This window comes from Zalophus californianus, chromosome 12 (genome assembly GCF_009762305.2).
Source record: "Zalophus californianus isolate mZalCal1 chromosome 12, mZalCal1.pri.v2, whole genome shotgun sequence".
NCBI lineage: Eukaryota > Metazoa > Chordata > Mammalia > Carnivora > Otariidae > Zalophus > Zalophus californianus.
In genome coordinates, this window is record NC_045606.1 from 55,797,848 (window position 1) to 55,817,076 (window position 19,229).

General features: G+C 36.6%; 2 protein-coding genes across 8 annotated transcripts in view; one reads left to right on the top strand and one right to left on the bottom strand.

Annotated features, from left to right (window-relative positions):
* The window catches only part of MPP6 (membrane palmitoylated protein 6), a 131,278-nt gene that overhangs the window by 92,248 nt on the left and 19,801 nt on the right, over positions 1 to 19,229 (top strand). For all 6 annotated transcript variants that reach the window (XM_027573497.2, XM_027573496.2, XM_027573495.2 and 3 more), the window contains 4 exons: positions 506 to 637; positions 2,851 to 2,950; positions 3,290 to 3,358; positions 4,898 to 5,059. In XM_027573497.2, coding sequence (XP_027429298.1) covers positions 506 to 637; positions 2,851 to 2,950; positions 3,290 to 3,358; positions 4,898 to 5,059 — 463 coding nt within the window. The remainder of the gene's footprint in view (positions 1 to 505; positions 638 to 2,850; positions 2,951 to 3,289; positions 3,359 to 4,897; positions 5,060 to 19,229) is intronic.
* GSDME (gasdermin E) overlaps positions 12,052 to 19,229 on the bottom strand; it is a 120,077-nt gene continuing 112,899 nt past the window's right edge. Inside the window, exons 9-10 of one of the 2 annotated variants that reach the window (XR_003516399.2) lie at positions 12,889 to 13,005; positions 12,052 to 12,300 (exon numbers count right to left, since the gene is read on the bottom strand). Coding sequence is in view for 1 of the 2 variants with exons in the window: in XM_027573505.2 (XP_027429306.2) it covers positions 12,224 to 12,300 (77 nt within the window). In the remaining variant the exon portion in view is untranslated. The remainder of the gene's footprint in view (positions 12,301 to 12,888; positions 13,006 to 19,229) is intronic. The other variant, XM_027573505.2, reaches the window with a different exon arrangement.

The window sequence follows — 19,229 nt, forward strand, 5'->3', positions numbered from 1 at the left end:
TTTTAAATTTTTTTTTTTTTTACTAAATATATTTCAGATCTGACTTGAACATGAACTTTCATTGTTTAATTTTGGTTTCTGGGCTCTTTCAAAAAGTACCCCCTCAAAAAAGTCCTATTATATCTGAAATATATGTCTTCAATCAGCTGGGTATTAATCAGAAAGTGGCATTTAATTGAATAAAAATTATGCAGCATTAGTTAGAAAATCATGTGAAAAGATGGGGGAAAGTATAAGAATGATGGAGTAAAATGATTGTTAAACTGTTGGTTTAAGATTAGACATTAAAATAGAAACAAAATTTTAATTGTACTAATATTTACTTTTCTGATGCCAAATTATTAATGTGTAATAATTGATTTTTATTTGAGTGGGACAATGTCCTTAGTTGAAGTACTAAATAAATTGTCAATTATAATTAAATCACAGTGATTTGAAAAAGATTTCAAAAATCTAGTGACAAATGATACATCTATACTACTTTAAATTGTGCTATGTGTTTTAGGTGTTTGTGAAATGTCATTTTGATTATAATCCATACAATGATAACCTGATACCCTGCAAAGAAGCAGGATTGAAGTTTTCAAAAGGAGAAATTCTTCAAATTGTGAACAGAGAAGATCCAAACTGGTGGCAGGTTAGTATGCTTCTCATAATTTCCTCAACTCCTTTTTTATTTTCAATCTTAGATCTGGCCAATATCTGAATATTCAGGAAGAAGGTATTAACATTTGTTCCAATGATTTTTCGTGCATGAACAGCTCCTGCTTCATGGCTGCTAATTTTGTGGACAGGAGATCAAATTGAGAGGGAATTTGTGAGTAGCTGTTAATAAATGCAGAATTAACTAGCCTGTGGAGGTATTCCATTGGTTTAGGGATTAGAACAGTTGGTTCTTCCACATGAGTGACTGTAGTGCAATATGGTGTTGGGCAAGAACAACTCACTTGGGGTCATCCCTTCTCAGTGTTTGCTGTTGTTTAACTAGAGTCTTTTACTGTGTGTGTAGTAGTGTCTTTCTCTCTTGACTCCTCTCCCTCTATGTACATTGATGGCAAATAAAACATAATTTCATAAGCTCTTCAATCTGTTTACCTACCTCCCCTCAGTTACTGAGAAATGAAGGTTTGCTTTATATTAGTGTAGTTGTTCTTGGATTGAAATCTGCATATATGGAAAGGGATGTGTGTTATCATCGTATTTTCCCCCACTTCATTTTCTAAAGATCTCTGCAATTGTGTTCTTTTTCCTTTCCCCTAATACAGCCTTCAGAATTAAGTCTGATTTTGTAATTGTTTACACTGTCTAATACCCACAGTATTCAGAACTGGAGAAACTGACAAATCGGAAAGTCTAAAATCTAAAGTCTAAAGTCTAAAATCCCTTAAACCATCAGAAGAGTCTCATTAAAAAGCAAGGTGTATGGTGGGGGGTGGGAGGGATTGGGGTGGCTGGGTGATAGACATTGGGGAGGGTATGTGCTATGGTGAGCATTGTGAATTGTGCAAGATTGTTCAACCACAGATCTGTACCTCTGAAACAAATAATACAATATATGTTAAAAAAAAAAAAAAGCAGGAGGGGAGGAGTGAAGGGGGGTAAATTGGAGGGGGAGATGAACCATGAGAGACAATGGACTGAGAAACAAACAGGGTTCTAGAGGGGAAGGGGGTGGGGGGGTGGGTTAGCCTGGTGATGGGTATTAAAGAGGGCACATTCTGTGTGGAGCACTGGGTGTCATGCACAAACAATGAATCATGGAACACTACATCAAAAACTAAAGATGTAATGTATGGTGATTAACATATAACATATAACAATAAAAATTTTTTTAAAAGGTGTATGAGGAAAGGACCCAGGACCTAGCACTAAACTCTAAATTAAATGGAGATATTAGTAACTCACATTAGCTCTCTTAAGTTATGTTGGCTTCTAAGGCGGAATGAGTAACAAGGATAAGAACAGTCCTAATGGATCCTTAAATTTAAATTAAGACATTATTATGTACAAGTGCGTTATGCAATGAGAGAACTAAAACATAGGTGAATTAAAAAGAATCCATGATCTCCAGATGTTTCCACTGAATTTCCTAGAACTCTCATCAAAAAACTCTTTCTGTAGCTGTTTCCTTCATTGAACTTTTCCAGGAAATTATTTTTTTTTTTTTTACCCCTTTCTGTGAATGTCATCTGCTCATCCTGTCACCATTATTTCAGTCTCCTCCTGCATTTGGTGATCTGTTACTTTAATTCTATTTTTTAGGATTTTAATGGCTAAAAATGATACCAGATTTTTTCAGTGCTAGCTGTAAATATAAAAAACCGTAACTTTGTTGGATAAGCCACTAGCAGCCAGTTCTTTAGCCACTATTTTGAAATAGCACTTTTTTGGATTTCAAAACTTAGTTTCTTGACAGTAGATGTAGTTATACCTATTTTAAACTTAGGATATTCAGATTCTGTCTTTCTAGTAGGATTAAGGTTGATAGTAAATACCTTACTAAGGGTGCTAATGAAATGTTCTTTTAACACATAAAATAGTATTTATCCTTTCTGTTGACTTACTTAGCATTATAAATAAAAAGTTGTAGTAATTTAAAGATCCTATATACCTTTGCGTTTTGGTCCCAAAATTTTGATTCCAGATGGCAGATTGATTAGGTACCAATTGATTCCTTAGTGCTAACGTGTTTAAATATCTTAACTGATGATGCCATTAATTGAAATCTCAAGGTCAGTTTTGAAGAGCAAATGTGATATATTTCTACTGACTATTGCTATTGTCCTACTTATTAGGATAAGGTCTCAAATTTTGATCACTGAGTTATGTAATTCATTAATTTGATTCTAGGCTAGCCATGTAAAAGAGGGAGGAAGCGCTGGTCTCATCCCAAGCCAGTTCCTGGAAGAGAAGAGAAAGGCATTTGTTAGAAGAGACTGGGACAATTCAGGTGATGAGCTCAACACAATGTGTAACAAGTAGTCCTTTGTGGTCACCTTTCTTTTCCTCTTTCATCGAATCAGCAAATGAATTTATTTAAACTATATCTAAAATTAATCCATCCCGTCTACTTTGTTGTATCGCTCTCAAAAGTAAACTTTTTGATCCCTGTCTGCCACCTGCTGGTATAGTATCAGAATTTAGTGGCTCAACTCACTTCTGCCCCCTTCTGCTTTGTAGGACACAACACTGGAAAGATAATTCTCCCACCACTATACAATACCACAGGGCAGTTTTTATCATATTCTCACATACTGTTTTAACTTACATTTGTCTTGTCACCCTTCAGGACCTTTTTGTGGAACCATAAGTAGCAAAAAAAAGAAAAAGATGATGTATCTCACAACCAGAAATGCAGGTATGTTTTAAATGCTTTTTGAAAAGTCCAAGTGAGGTAGCTTTATATCATTAATTAATGTGGCATAAACTCTAAATATATAATTTTAAGTGAAAGTAATTCATATTAATACCCATTTGTAAGGGGCTGACACTTGAACACATGGTACAATATAATATGAAGACATTATTTTAATTTTGATATTGTATATACTCATACTGTCACCAGAGTCTTTTATTTATTAGTATAGTTTGCAATAAAATGATTGGTTAGGATTTATGCTTATATTAATGAAAGAACAATGTTAAAAATATTTATTCAGAGAACTTTGATGACAATTTATGTATCATTTCTAAAGAAGTGCCTTTCAGAAGATACTAAAAGAGTTATGATTAAGGACAACTATATTCTACCTTAACATTGTCCATGATACTTTTGGAAAAATAGTACTGGGCCAAACAAATCTTAGTCTGTTCTAGTAGGATTCTGTCTTAAATCTTTTAGACTTAAAGAAAGATAAATATGACAGCTACCATAGTTATTCTTTTCAGTTCTAGAGGCTGATAGGCATGAAATGCAGCTCTTTGAGAAGGCCTTCTGAAAGGAATTGACAATTTTAGAGTACTTTCTAGACTTCAGAGCTGCCTCTGTACTGGTTATAAACTAAATAACATACTATAAAGGAAATAATATTTAATAATAATAATAAAATAAGGGGAAAATAGACTCTCCCTTAATATTGGTTTAATCTTCTTTGGAGAAATTATGCAAAGAAAGAGTTGCTGTTCAGATAATAACCTAAGGAAGGAGTGTTATTACTGCAGATTTAGAGTTATAACCCTAATAACAGGTAATATACTATTTCAAATCCCCTTTGACCTTATTATTCATTAAATATATGTTCGTACACTTTCTTGAAAAATAGAAAACTTATAATTTTCTCATTGACTAAGATTTAATTTTGGAATGTGTTTTGACTGAAAGTAGTATGGTTCCAACATTTTATACATAAATTCATCTTAAAATTTAATTGTCGGTATGTTTGTATGCATTTTATTAATCAAACTGGTATTTGCTGAGTCAACACACAGTATTTATTCATTTATATTATTGGAAGGGCATCCTCATTCTGTGGGACTTATTTAAGCAGCCACACTAGGTATACTACTGTCTTTTATATCTGATACACACTAGTTGGCTGAACAAATTACATAAGGTAGTTTGCAGTTTGATTATATATGTTAAAGTAATTATTTCTGATGAATTGGTAAGAAAGGTTTTAATGGATAGAGACTATATGATAAAGCACAGGCATTTTCTAGCTTAGACAAATTTTTAAGGGCAAATGGATGGAAGCAGATGTTTAAATCAAGATAAAAAATAGTTTATTGTTTATTGTACTTCACCAAATTTATAAAAGCGAATCTATAGTAAGTGAGTACAATTCAGGTGGTATTTACCTGTCAGACAACCAAGCCCTTATTGAACAGAATTGCAGAAGTTTTTCATCCATTTAAAGATAACTGAATATGACGACTTTCCATTTCCTTTTACATTTAGAATTTGATCGTCATGAAATCCAAATATACGAGGAGGTAGCCAAAATGCCTCCCTTCCAGAGAAAAACATTGGTATTGATAGGAGCTCAAGGTGTGGGACGAAGAAGCTTGAAAAACAGGTTCATAGTGTTGAATCCCACTAGATTTGGAACTACAGTGCCATGTAAGTTTTCTCTGTTTGCTGTTTAAACGGCATCAAAGAGTAGGGTGGGGCAGATTATTATTTTTGTTCCCAAATAATTTTTGATTATGCCAGTAGAAATGAACAAGCAGAAGATACTGAAAAACTCAGTGACTCCACAGCTGTCTTGAAATAGTGCTGTAGCCCTGTTGGCTTGCTGCCTGGTGGCAGTTGCTTCTCCAAACTCTTTAGTCCAGAAATGTTTGTTAAATGCAAGTGTTACGGGGTGCCTGGGTGGCTCAGTCGTTAAGCGGCTGCCTTCAGCTCAGGTCATGATCCCAGGGTCCTGGGATGGAGCCCTGGCATCAGGCTCCCTGCTTAGTGGAGAGCCTGCTTCTCCCTCTCCTTCTGCCTGCCTCTCTGCCTACTTGTGCTCTCTCTCTGCCAAATAAATAAATAAAATCATTTTTTAAAAATAAATAAATGCAAGTGTTAGGAGTTGTGGCAAAAAATCAGCATTAACTTTGTATTTTCTTGTACAATTGTTTATCTGAAGAGTGTTTTTGTTTGTTTTTTTACCCATTTTAGTGTAAAGAAAAGAGGGAGACCTGCTGGATCCTAAGACCCCTCAGTGTGGCCATCCCTTTGTGAATTTTGTGCAGGTCATTAACCTGATTTTTGACAGTACATCAACAGCAATTAATCTTTCTGAGCAGGCAGCATTAAAGTCACAAAGGTTTACATATAAAATAAAAATAATACTGATGAGAAGTATAACCATTAAATTAACCAAACATTCATTTTATGATCTTTGCATTCTTTCCCTATTTGCATATTTATATGGAAAATTAAATAATGATGTCAGAAGTGTGCTTGATAAGAATGGAATCACATCAAGGAGTTAGATGATGTCATAGACTTGTTATAAGGACTAATATACATAGCCAGCATTGTCTTTATAACCCCTTTCTGTGCTTCTATTGCTGACCAAGCCCCCTTTTAACAGTATTTCTTTAGGTATATTAATGCCATTAAGCTGTTTTGAGTTAATTCTTAGCCTAATGTCATTCCATCTCTTTTAGATAAATTTGAGAGTTTCTCAAAACATCTAGTATGTTTTGAGGTTTAATTTACAGTGAGTAATCTTATTGCTGAAATTCTTATGGATTGGTTGAGAGAGTAATAAGCATGTGCTATTTATAATCCCTTCAGGGTAAGGCCTTGGATTCCATTGTAGGCACTGTAAGTCACTAAATTCAGACAAATACTGGTTAAATAGCTAAGAAAATCTCACTGTGACCTAAGTATTTTAAAGTATTTTGTTTCTCATTTTTATCAAGTTAATACCTGTACAGTACTTTAATCAAGTAGCTTTTAAAGATATGTAATAGAAAAATTAACTGCCAGGGCACCTGGGTGGCTCAGTCGTTAAGCGTTGGCCTTCGGCTCAGGTCCTGATCTCAGGGTCCTGGGATCGAGCCCCACATCGGGCTCCCTGCTCCGCGGGAAGCCTGCTTCTCCCTCTCCCACTCTCCCTGCTTGTGTTCCCTCTCTTGCTGTATCTCTCTGTGTCAAATAAATAAATTTTAAAAAAAAGAAAGAAAAATTAACTGCCTATATTGCTGTACCCCACCTTTGGCCTACTTACCAGAAACAGTTGCTTTTCATGTTTGTTGCTATTTATTTCGGTGGTCTCTTCCATATTTCTTAATGTCATCATTCTCCAGTTTCTTGCTTTATCCAGTGTAGGCTTATCTGTTGACTTCCTGACTCTCTTCCCAATATAAAAATAAGTTTAGTTTCAGTTTATTGAATTTTACTTTCTTGAGCAGCTTCTCCCTCTCCTTCCATCCAGCAATTGATGGAGTTCCTTTTTTCTTCCTGTCTTTACCTTAATTTTATATGTTTATGTGTATAATTTTATTTTAAACCAAAGACTCATCCAGTAAGTTGTGTTTATTTTCTTGGAGACCTCTGTCTCAGAACCATAGGTCTTCCTGCTTCACTGAGGACAAGATGCTCTCCATTCTGGCTGCCCCGCTGTTAACATGGGAGTGTTTCCCTTTGTTCTCCTGGGTTGACAGCAACCTTGTTATGCTGGAAATAGCCTCTTGTAACCACAAGAAATGGTGTATGAGATACAATTTATTTATCTTTGTATTTGAAGATGTATATTTTCTGTCCTATATGATTGCTTAACCAAGAATAGAAATTCGAGATTGTAAAACTCAAAAGATGTTACTCTTGAATCCAGTTCTGTTGAGGCCAGTGCCTTTGTAATCTTTGTGCTTTCACATGTGACCTTATTTTTCTTTCACAGAAATTCAGCGTCTTTTGTTTCTTTCATTTTGTTGTTTTTCAGTATTTTGAAATTTAATAATGATGTGCCTTCATGTACATCTTTTTTTATTCATTGTGCTGATGATCAGTGGGCTCTTCAGACTAGAGATTCATTGTCCCTCAATCCTGGAAAATTATTATTTCTTGGATGATTTCTCCATGTTCTCTGTTCACTTTTTCTAGAATCTCTGTTGGCTGGATATTGAGCATCCTGGATTCATCTTCTCAATGTCTCTCTCTCTCTCTCTTTTAATCATGTTGTCTATTCCTTTATCTTTTTATTCTACTCTTTAAAAGATTACATTGAGTTCTCTATTTTCTCTTCCATCAGTGTTTTACCATTAGTAATCTTATTTTCCAGTTTTTTTCTGTTTGTTTATGGGGGCTATATTTTATGTATCTCCAAGAATAGTTAATATGGTTTTGGGTTTTTTTTTCGGTTTTATCTATAGCTGAATTACCTCTGCTTTGCTCTGGGTTAATTACTTTTTCTCTTTATGGTATGTTTGTGTTTTCCCTTTTATGCTAGAGGATTTTTTTCTTTTATGTACTGATCCTTGGCTGTACATCCCTAATTAAGTGTTAAAACTGGTTGGAAGCCCCGTGTACTTGAGCAGGTCTTGGCAACTGGCTGAGCTTTATTTTATGAGATGGGCAAGGAGACAGCTGTTTTGTTGGAGGAGCCAAAAAGTTGGCATAAAATATTTTTGGGGGGAGCCGTTAAATTTTCCAGAGAAGAGTTTTCAGGTATCCCCCCTGCTGAGTCTGTTCTCTAACAAGATGAAGAGGGAGGGCGCCTGGGTGGCTCAGATGGTTGGGCGTCTGCCTTCGGCTCGGATCGTGATCCCAGGGTCCTGGGATCAAGTCCCGTGTCGGGCTCCCTGCTCCTTGGGAGCCTGCTTCTCCCTCTGCCTCTCTCTCTCTCTCTGTCTCTCTGTCTTTCATGAATAGATGGATAAAATCTTTAAAAAAAAAAAAGATGAAGAGGGAGAAGGTATAGATTAACTTGCTCCGGATGCATAATTATACCCCCACCTCCAGTTTTTAGCTCCTTGCTTCAAAATCCTAAATCTCTTCAGTGTTCTGGGGATAAAGTAGTCCTACTCTGATCCATAACTCTCTAACACTTTATAGCTTATTCTTCCTTAATTTCCTTCAATAATATTTGTAGTTTTCAGTGTACAAGTCGTATGCTTTTTTTATCAGATTTATTCCTAAGTATTTAAATTTTCCTAATTTCCTTTTCACATTGTTCATTACAAGTGTATAGAAATACACCTGATTTATTTTTTTAAAGATTTTTTTTATTGAGAGAGAGATAACGAGAGAGAGAGAGCATGAGCGGTGAGGAGAGGAAGAAGCAGTTCCCTGCTGAGCAAGGAGCCAGATTCAGGGCTCGATCCCAGGACCCTGGGATCATGACCTGAGCTGAAGGCAGACACTTAACTGACTGAGCCACCCAAGTGCCCCGAAATACACCTGATTTTTGTGCATTAATCTTGTATCCTTTAACCTTGCTGAACTCATTTATTGTAATTTTTTTGCAAATTTCTCAGGATTTTCTAGACACAAGATCATGTTACCTGCAAAGAGAGACAGTTTTCCTTATTCCTTTAAACTGGGTGCCATTTATTTCTTTTTCTTGTCTAACTGCCCTGATTAGAATCTCCAGTGCAGTGTGGAAGTGGCAAAAGTGGACATTCCTGTGTTGTTCATGATCTTAGAGAGATACTATTCAGTCTTTCCTCACTAAGTATGATGTTAAGTGTGGGGTTTTTGTAGATAATCTTCATTAGGTTGGAGAAATTCTCTTCTACTCCTAGTTCATTGACTTTTATCATGAGAAGGTACTGTATTTTACCAAATGTTTTTTTCTTTGTTTATTGAGATGACAACATGATTTTTTGTTTTTTATTCTTTTACATTCATTGTGTTCCTGTGGTAAATCCCATTTAGCCGTGGTTTATGATCCTTTTTATATGCTTCTAGAATCAGTTTGCTAGTATTTTGTTGAGTATTTGTGCAGCTATATTCATAAGAGATACTGGTCCATAGATTTTATTTCTTATGATGTTGCTAATGTTGATAATTGTGGTAATACTGGACTTATAGACTGAATTGGGAAGTGTTCCTTTCACTCCAATTTTTGGAAGGGTTTTTAAAGGATTGATGTTAATTCTTCTTTAAATGTTTCATAGAGTTTACCCTTGAAGCCATTCGATCCCAGGGTTATTTTTGTAGGAGGTTTTGATTATTGATTTAATCTTGTTATTTGTTATAAGTCTTCTAAGGCTTTCTGTTTCTTTTTAATGGGTTTCAGAATTTCTGCAGCACCCATGGTAATATCCCCTCTTTTATTCTGATTTTAGTAATTCGAGTCCTCTCTCTTCTTTTCTGGTCAGTCTCCCTAAAGATTTGTCAATTTTGGTGTTCTTTCAAGAAACCAACATTTGCTTTTGTTGATTTCCTATATTGGTTTTCTATTCTCTGTTTAATTAATCTCTGTATAGTCCTTATTATTTCCTTCTTTTTTTGGGTTTAGTTTGCTTTTTTTCCATTTTATTTAGGTGGAATGTTAGGTTATTGGATTGAGAGCTTCATTTTTAATAGGCATTTGCAGCTATAAAGTTCCCTAAAAGCAACTGCTTTAGCTACATCTCATAATTTTTGGTATTGTGTCTTTGTTTTCATTCATCTCAAAGAATTTTCTAATTGCATTTGTGATTTCCTGTTTGACCCATTGGTTGTTTAAGAGCATATTGTTTTATTTCCACATATTTTTGCATTTCACAAATTTCTTCTGTTACTGATTTCCAGTTCATTCCATTGTGGTCAGAGAACACTGTATGATTATACTTTTTTAAAACTCATTGAGACTTTCTTTATAACCTCAGGTATGGTCCGTTTGGGAGAATGTTCCAGGTATACTTGGGAAGGATGTGTATTATGCTATCATTGGGTGGAGTCTTCTACAGATGTCTTTTAGGTCTAGTTGGTTTATAGTATTGTTCAACCTTTTATTTCCTTGTTGATCTCCTGCCTATTTGTTCTATCCATTATTTGAAAGTGTGGTATTGAAGTCTCCAAATATTATTGTTGACTTAGTTATTTCTCCCTTCAATTCAATTCAGTTTTTGCAGCATGTGTTTTGGGAATTCTGTTAGATGCTTCTAAATTTGTATTTTTTTAAATCTTTTTGATGGATTGACACTCCTTTGTCTTTAGTAACGTTTTTGTCTTTAAGTTTATCTTGTGTGATATATGTATAGCCACTCCAGGTCTGTTTATATGGGGTATTTTTAGTCCTTTTACTTTCAACCTGCTGATGCCTTTGAATCTGAAATGTGTCTTTTGGGGACAGCCGTCATGGGTCATGGTTTTTTGTTTAAATCCATTCTGCCAGTCTCTGCCTTTTAGTTGGAGTATTTTATCCACTAAAAGTAAATGTCTCTCACCATGGGTTTACCTGATTGTTTCCCTATCATTAGATTCAGGTCCTACATTATTAGAAAAATATAAATCATGTTTTATCCTTCTCTGAACATTACATAGTAGGTCCATCTTGTCACTTTGTCCCATTACTGATGATGTTAACTTTGATTATTGATTTAGGGCATGTCTGATAGATTTCTTCACTGTAAAAGCTAACTTTTCTTCTATTTGTCATTAATAAGTAATCTGTTCAAAAATACTTTGAAACTGTGTAAGTATTCTCCTCAACAAACTTCTACCAAATTGTTTTAGCATCCTTCAATAATTCATTAATTTAAAATCCTTTCTTGAATTTGGGGAAACAGCTACCAGGCCACTAAAATCCTTTCTTACATTGACTTCGTATTCATTTCCTAGTATCCTTGCAGTTAGGTTATTTGATTAATTTGTTTCTGGCAAGTATATAACTAAGTGGTTTGTTGGATGGCTGAGCTCTTTGGGAGTACAAACAGGAAAGAGCTTTATTTTCATCTAACCGCTGACTTCATCCATGCTGTCACATCTTCTTTCCCTCTACTTTTCCCTCAGTCCCCTAGAAGATTCTGTAACTTTCTAGTCACTTTCAGTTATAAGAACTGTGTCATTTTGCTAAATAAAACTTTATTTTGGGTGTTTAAAAAAAAAGGCTACTCCAATTCAAAACTTCAGTGTTGCATCCAGTTCGCTGTTTCTCCCTTCCTCACAGCTCATTCCTGATCCTTGGCTTAGGACCTATATTGTGAGGGGAAGAGTATAGTTTGTTTTATTACTCTCCCTTCACATCCTGCTCTGCTACTTCTGGTTTTCAGGGTCAGGGCAGGAAGAAGTGGGGATCAAGTGCTGTCATGTAAAATCTTGCCTTTTGGAGACTGGAGTTCTTTATGTCACAAATGTCCAAATACTGTCTCTTCATTGAGGCCTATTTGTAGGTTCTTCGGAGACTCTGTAGAGATCTCCATACTTTGCCATTCCCTGGCCAGGGTATTATGATCTCCAGCTATCCCCTTGAGACCAATGCCAAGCTCCAATCCCATACTTCATATTCTCTTTTGCTTGGTTCTCTACCCTTCATTCTGTCTTTCTGTGCGGGATACCTTCAGTACAGTTCAGCCAGGCTATCTTTTGAATACACAAACACAGACACACACACAGCCCCCACAGGAAACTCATTCTTGTTTTGCCAAACAGTGAGAGTACAAATCATCCCACTGCTACAATATGTCATCATGGGTTTTCAGAATTCATCAGGGAGAATCATTTTACAATGGGGTAAAGGAAAAGAAAATAAAGCATTCTGCCCTGAACCTACAATTCATAACCTCAGTGACTCCTTTCCGAGTATATATAAGATAGAGGTAGGTGGACGGATGATCCTAGGACCAAGCTGGCTACTTTTTAGTAAACTCTGAAAGAGGAGGCTATAAATCCTTGGCATTTTAGCTTCCACTTGGGACTTGAGGGATACTGTGAGACTGCAAAAAGAAAAAAGAAAAAAAAAAAACCTTATTCAGTGTTCTGTTTATAAATACAAGGAACACAATTAAAATAACTTGTAATTACAGAATAATGACCATATTATTCATATAAAAATTTCCAGTTTTTCGGGCGCCTGGGTGGCTCAGTTGGTTAAGCGACTGCCTTCGGCTCAGGTCATGATCCCAGAGTCCCGGGATCGAGTCCCACATCGGGCTCCCTGCTCAGCAGGGAGTCTGCTTCTCCCTCTGACCCTCCCCCCTCTCATGCTCTCTCTGTCTCTCATTCTCTCAAATAAATAAATAAATAAATCTTGAAAAAAAAATTTCCAGTTTTTCTCCTACTTAACACACTGGTCTTTCTTTTCTTCAGATTCCTCAAATTTATCCTTCACACCTTTTTGTTCTTATTGGTCCCTCAGTGTGGAACACTCTGCCTTCCAGATCTTCAGATGCTTGAATTTTTCTTTTTATTCAGATCTCACCTTCTCAGAGGCCTTTATTGACCATTCCATCTAAAGTAGCCTTCCAAGTACCTAGTGGTTATGTTTTAGCACTTAAATTCTTATTTTTTATTTGACTACTCACCTATTTCCACTTTCAAGAATATGTCCCACGAGAACAGAGAGCTGCTCTGTCTTTTGTACTTCTGTAGACCGAGAATCTAGAACAGGGTCTGGCACATAGGATATACCCAAGAAATATCTGATGAATAAAATGAACATTATATCATGAGCTTTTTCCTCACAAGTCATTGTCATATGTTTTATGTAAATATTAATCCTACAACAATAAAACAACCCAATTCAGAAATGGGCAAAGAACTTGAATAGACATTTCTCCAAAGAAGATCTACAAATGACCGATAAGCAGTTAAAAAGATGCTGAACTTCACTAATCATTAGGGAAATGCAAATCAAAACCCTGTGATATACCACTTTATACCCATTAGGAGATTATACATTTATTTTTTTTTTTTAAGATTTATTTATTTATTTATTTGACACAGAGACAGCGAGAGAGGGAACACAAGCAGGGGGAGTGGGAGAGGGAGAAGCAGGCTCCCCGTGGAGCAGGGAGCCCAATGCGGGGCTCGATCCCAGGTCCCTGGGGTCATGACCTGAGCCGAAGGCAGATGCTTAACCAGGCGCCCTGAGATTATACATTTAAAAAAATAGATAATAACAAGTACTGGCAAAGATGTAGAGATAGTAGAACACTTGTATATTACTGATGGGAATATAAAATGGTATACTTCTATGGAAAACAGTATAGCAGTTCCTCAGAAAAATAAACATAGCATTACATATGATCTAGCAATTCAACTTATAGGTATATACCCAAAAGAATTGAAAGCAGGGACTGAGATATTTGTACATGAATATTCATAGCATTATTTACAATAGCCAAAAAGATAGAAATAGTTCAAATGTCCATCACTGCATAAATGGGTAAACTAAGTTGTATGTACAGGCAGTGGAATATTCAACCCTAAAAAATAATGAAATTCTGATCCATGCTCTAATATGGATGAACCTTGAAAATATGCTGAATGAAATAAGCTAGACACAAAAGGACAGATATTGTACAATTCCATTTATATGAGGTACCTAGAATAACAAAATTCATAGAGACAGAAAGTGCAGTAGTGGTTACCAGGGCCTAGGAGAGAGTGTAATGGGAAGTTAGTGTTTAATGGACAGAGTTTCAGTTTGGGATGATGAAAAGGTCTGGAAATGGATAGTGGTAATGTTGCACAACAGTATGAATGTACTTAATGCCACTGAATTGTGTACTTAAAAATGGTTAAAATGATCAATTTTATGTTATATATATTTTACCATGATAAACCTAAAAAAATAACTTCTTAATATTCCAGCATATAAGTATAGTGTTATTGCCTATTTATATGATTTGGATAGTTATGTTTGTTATCAGAGATGATATATATAAATCTCAAATATAAAATTATTAGATCAAAAAATATATATAGATGTCTCAGTTTCTTGATTTCTTAGTGCCATATTAATTTCTAGAAAGATATGCTGTTTTGCCTTTCAGCAGTAAATAAATATTTTAGTGAGGATTCAAATCTGAATTTTTATATAGAAAGATTTAGGTATATCCATACATCAGGGTAACTCTCACTTCTTCATATAATGTTAGGTGTGTTTTACTTCTCTTTAAATCATTCACATTTATGTAGCATTTAGCTTTTTTTTTTTTTTTTTAAGTCGCAGAATCAACACAAAAAAGAAACACTGCAAAAGTGTGACAGGTTTGCCTAATTCCTGGTACATAGTAGTGTGCTGCATATTGTCAGGTGGTATGAATAAGGAAGTCAGTCTCAAAAGGAAGAGGTAAATGCTGGCATTGTATTAAATGGATTTTTCTTGTGTCTTCTGGGTGGCTCAGTCAGTTAAGTGTCTGCCTTCAGCTTGGGTCATGGTCCTGCGGTCCTGGGATCCAGCCCCATGTCTGGCTCCCTGCTTAGTGGGGAGCCTGCTTCTTCTTTTCTCTTTGCCCCTCTCCCCTGCTTGTGCTCTCTCTGCTCTTTCTCTCTTTCACATAAATCAAATCTTAAATGGATTTTCCTTTGTATAGTATTAAATGATCCTAAAATAGAAAAGATTATTAATCCAGGGGGATAGGCTACCTTATGAATCAAGTTTGCTTTTTAACATTGATGTCTTGAGTTTAATTAATAAGAAAGTTACTTTGTTGTTTCCTTATAATTTGAAGAGCTATAACAATTTAGAATTTTGCCATAATGATTAAATCTAAGAAATCACATTATTTGCTTATCATATAAACCTAAGAAATGAGTTGTAGTGAAGCTACCCTATTCTAATTTCTCTGTCCTAAGAATGGAAAGGGTCTTAAATATGTGGCAATACAGTTTTTGGGTTTTGATTTTTGTTTTGCCTTGCTTTGTTTTGAGTTTTCATTAGAGAATGAGATTGTAGTTAAAATTCACTTGTAAACTAGGGGTGTCTGGATGGCTCAGTCAGTTAAGCATCCGACTCTTAATTTCACTCAGGTCATGATCCCAGCTCAGGTTGTGGGATCTAGTCCTGTGTCAGCCTCTGCGCTCAGCACAGAGTCTGCTTGAGCTTCTCTCTCCCTCTCCCCCCACCATTCATATTCATGCTCATTCTTTCTATCTCTCTAAATAGATAAATAAACTCTTTTAAAATTTTTCGCTTATAAACTAAAAACAGTTTGCCAAAAATTAAGATTCCCTCAACATGGAGGTGGTGATGGGGGCAATATGTGTACCTATACATATTTATTTCAAGCAGCACATTCCCATATATGATTTCACTGTAGAGCTTCACCAAAAAACTGTACTCTTCTAAAATTATATTCACAGATATTGAGCCAAGTCCTAGTATGTATTTATTTGGGGAGTTTAAAATTGCTTAGACATTTTATCATACCACCTTTGGTGAATAAATCCAGAAACCCTGGACATCTCACATTTTTGAATATGAAAATGCATCATAGCATCTTGAATGTCTTTAGTTACTTTATATATGATCTCCACAGTTGTCTGGGATGATCACCCTAAAGGCTGAGCCACAAAACAACAGGGGAAGAAAGGGAGTCCTGTTGTGCCTAATGATCTCATTTATGAATTAGACTCTTATTATTGAGCTTGAATTTCAAGTTCATTCTGTTCTTACAAAAGTTTTCTTGATGTGCTATGCTTATTACACATAGTCAAAATATTGTCAACTTTTGATCTGGATTACTTCTTAATTGTATGTGCTTAATGATTTCATCAGATATTCTACATGTATAAGTATTTGATTTTATATCTGATCTGGCCAAAATGGTTAAGGCTAAACTGTAAAATAACATACACACACACAAATTACTTTTCTTCTTCCAAACCAGTGTTAACAAATTTGTAGAGAGTACCTAACTACATCTTTGCAACAGTTTGAAAGAGAATTTCCTTTCCTATGCTAGCCCAAGTTGCAAAGAAGTTGTATATCTCTGGAGGTACTCAGAACTAAACTATCAGGCAAAAATGATCTTTTAAATTTTGACTTGGTCTGTTTACTGTTATTCTCTCAGAAAAAAAATACTTTGGAGTAGAGGAAGTTAATAGAACATAATAACATCAAGTGTGGCTAGATCCACCACCAAGTTGCAGAACAGAACAGTTAACATTTCAGAATATCAATAAGCAAGAGGCTAGAAGAAGGTTTGGTGTTAGGGTGAGGAGAAAGGGATAGATAATTGGTGGGTAAAACTATGCTTCAGAAGATTGATAATACCAACTACAAATAGAATTTTGCTCATTTGTTGGGTGTTCAGTTAGGAAGTGTTCAAGTGTAAATTCCTTAGGGGGAATGCTGGTGGCAGCTGGAAAAAATATTCACTTAAAATATATCCCACGCTTAGTAGGACTCATCATAGTTAAGAATCTAAATTTGGGGGTGGCGCAGAGCAAGATAGCAGAGGAGTAGGAGACCTGGATTTCGTCTGGTCTCAGGAATTCAGCTGAATAGGGATCAAACCATTCTGAACACCTACGAACTCAACAGGAGATCGAAGATAAGAGTAGCAACACTCTGAACAGAAAAGCGACCACTTTCTGGAAGGTAGGACATGCGGAGAAGTGAATCCGAGGCGATATTCGGGAGGGTAGACGGCGGGGAGGGGGCCTCCGCCGGCCGCTTCTGGCAAGTGATAGAGCTGCGGAGCACAAAATCGGAACTTTTAGAAGCCGGCTCCACTGAGGGACGTCGCTCCAGTGGTTAAGCGGGGGTGGAACCCTTGCGGGACAGTATGGTCTCAGGACCCGCGGGGTCACAGAAAGACCAGGGGTGCCTGAGTGCGGCAGAGCTCCCAGGTATCGGAGCGGGGAAGCCGGCTGCAGAGACGGAGCCGAGGTGCGGGCTCTCAGCTCGGGGTTGCCATAGACTGTGATCTGCAGCCCAGTTGGGCTACTGCTCCTCCAGCAGGGACCCAACAAGCAGCAGATCCGGGGAGACTCCCCTTCCTCCCCCAGGAGGAGCAGCGCGGGAGTGCACCGCAGGGATCTGCTGGGTTTGGAGACTCCACACGGGGTCGGGTGTCAGAGATAGAAACGCTCGATCACAGGCCAGGTGAGCACGGAGTGCGGCCGGAGACCAGGGAGACGGGAGTGACTGCTTTTCTCTGGGGGCACACTGAGGAGGAGGGCCCCAAGTTCTCAGCTCCTCTGGGCGGAGATTGGGAGGCCACCGTTTTCACCCTGGTCCTCCAAAGCTGTACAGAGAGCTTGCAGGGAACAAAAGCTCCTGAGAGCAAACCGGAGCAGCTTGCTTAGCCCGGACTGACAAGGGCGGGGCAATTCAGCCTCCGGCAAAGACATTTGGGAACCACGGCAACAGGCCCCTCCCCCAGAAGATAAGCACGAACCAGCCAACAAGCCAAGACCAAGTTTACCGATCAAGGAGAACGGGAGAACTCCAGCGCTAGGGGAATACTGCACATAGAATTCATGGCTTTTTTACCGTAATTCATTAGTTTTTCAAAGTTAATTTTTTTAACTGCTTTTGAATTTTTCTTTTTCCCTTTTTCAAACAACATCGTATCAATCCCTTTTTTAAAAAAAACATTTTTTATTTTTCATTTTTAGAGTCATATTTTTATCCCTTCATAGTAGTTACCCTTATTTTTGGCATATATATATAAGTTGTTCTCTCTTTAAAATTTTGAGATACAATTTCTTCTAACAGATCAAAATATACCCTAAATCACTAGTGTATGGCTTTGTTCTAGTCTCCTGCCTGATCACATTCTCTCCCTTTTTTTTCTTTTTCTTTTTCTTTTTAAGTCTTTCTTTTTAAAAACAACTTCTTATCAATTCCTTCTATAAAATCTTTTATAATTTTCATCTTTACAGTTATCTGCCATCCCTTCATTGTATCAACCCTTATTTTGTACATATATAAGTCTTTCTTCCTTTAAAATTTTAGCAGGCACTTTCTTCTAACAGACCAAAATATGCCCAAAAGCTAGTGTGTGGCACTGATCTATGCACTAGCCTGATCATATTTGATCATATTCTGTTTTTTTTTGTTTTGTTCTGTTTTTGTTTGTTTTTATCTTTTTCTTTTTCCTTTTTTTTTTTCCTCTTCTTTCTTTCCCTTTCTTGTCCCCTGGTTTCAGGTCTTTTCTGATTTGTATAGAGTATATTTGCTGGAGATGTTGTTAACCTGTTAGCATTCTGTTCTCTCATTCATCTGTTCTCCTCTGGACAAAATGACAAGACAAAAAAAATCACCTCAGCAAAAAGACCAAGAGGTAGTACCATCTGCCAGGGAGCTACTCAATACTGACATTAGTACGATGTCGGACCTAGAGTTCAGAATCATGACTTTAAACATACTAGCTGGGCTTGAAAAAAGTGTGGAAGTTATTAGAGAAACCCTTTCTGGAGAAATAAAAGAACTAAAATCTAACCAAGTCGAAATCAAAAAGGCTATTGATGAGGTGCAATAAAAAATGGGGGCACTAACTGCTAGGATAAATGAGGCAGAAGAAAGAATCAGCGATATAGAAGACCAAATGATGGAAAATAAAGAGGCTGGGAAAAAGAGAGATAAACAACTACAGGATCACGAGGGCACAATTAAAGAGATAAGTGATATGATAAGATGAAACATTAGAATAATTGGGATCCCAGAAGAAGAAAGAGAGAGAGGGGCAGAAGGTATATTGGAGCAAATTATAGCAGAGAACTTCCCTAATGTGGGGAAGGAAACAGGCATCAAAATCCAGGAGGCACAGAGAACCCCTCTCAAAATCAATAAAAATAGGTCAACACCCCAACATCTAATAGTAAAACTTACGAGTCTCAGAGACAAAGAGAAAATCCTGAAAGCAGCTCGGGAGAAGAGATATGTAACCTACAATGGTAGAAACATTAG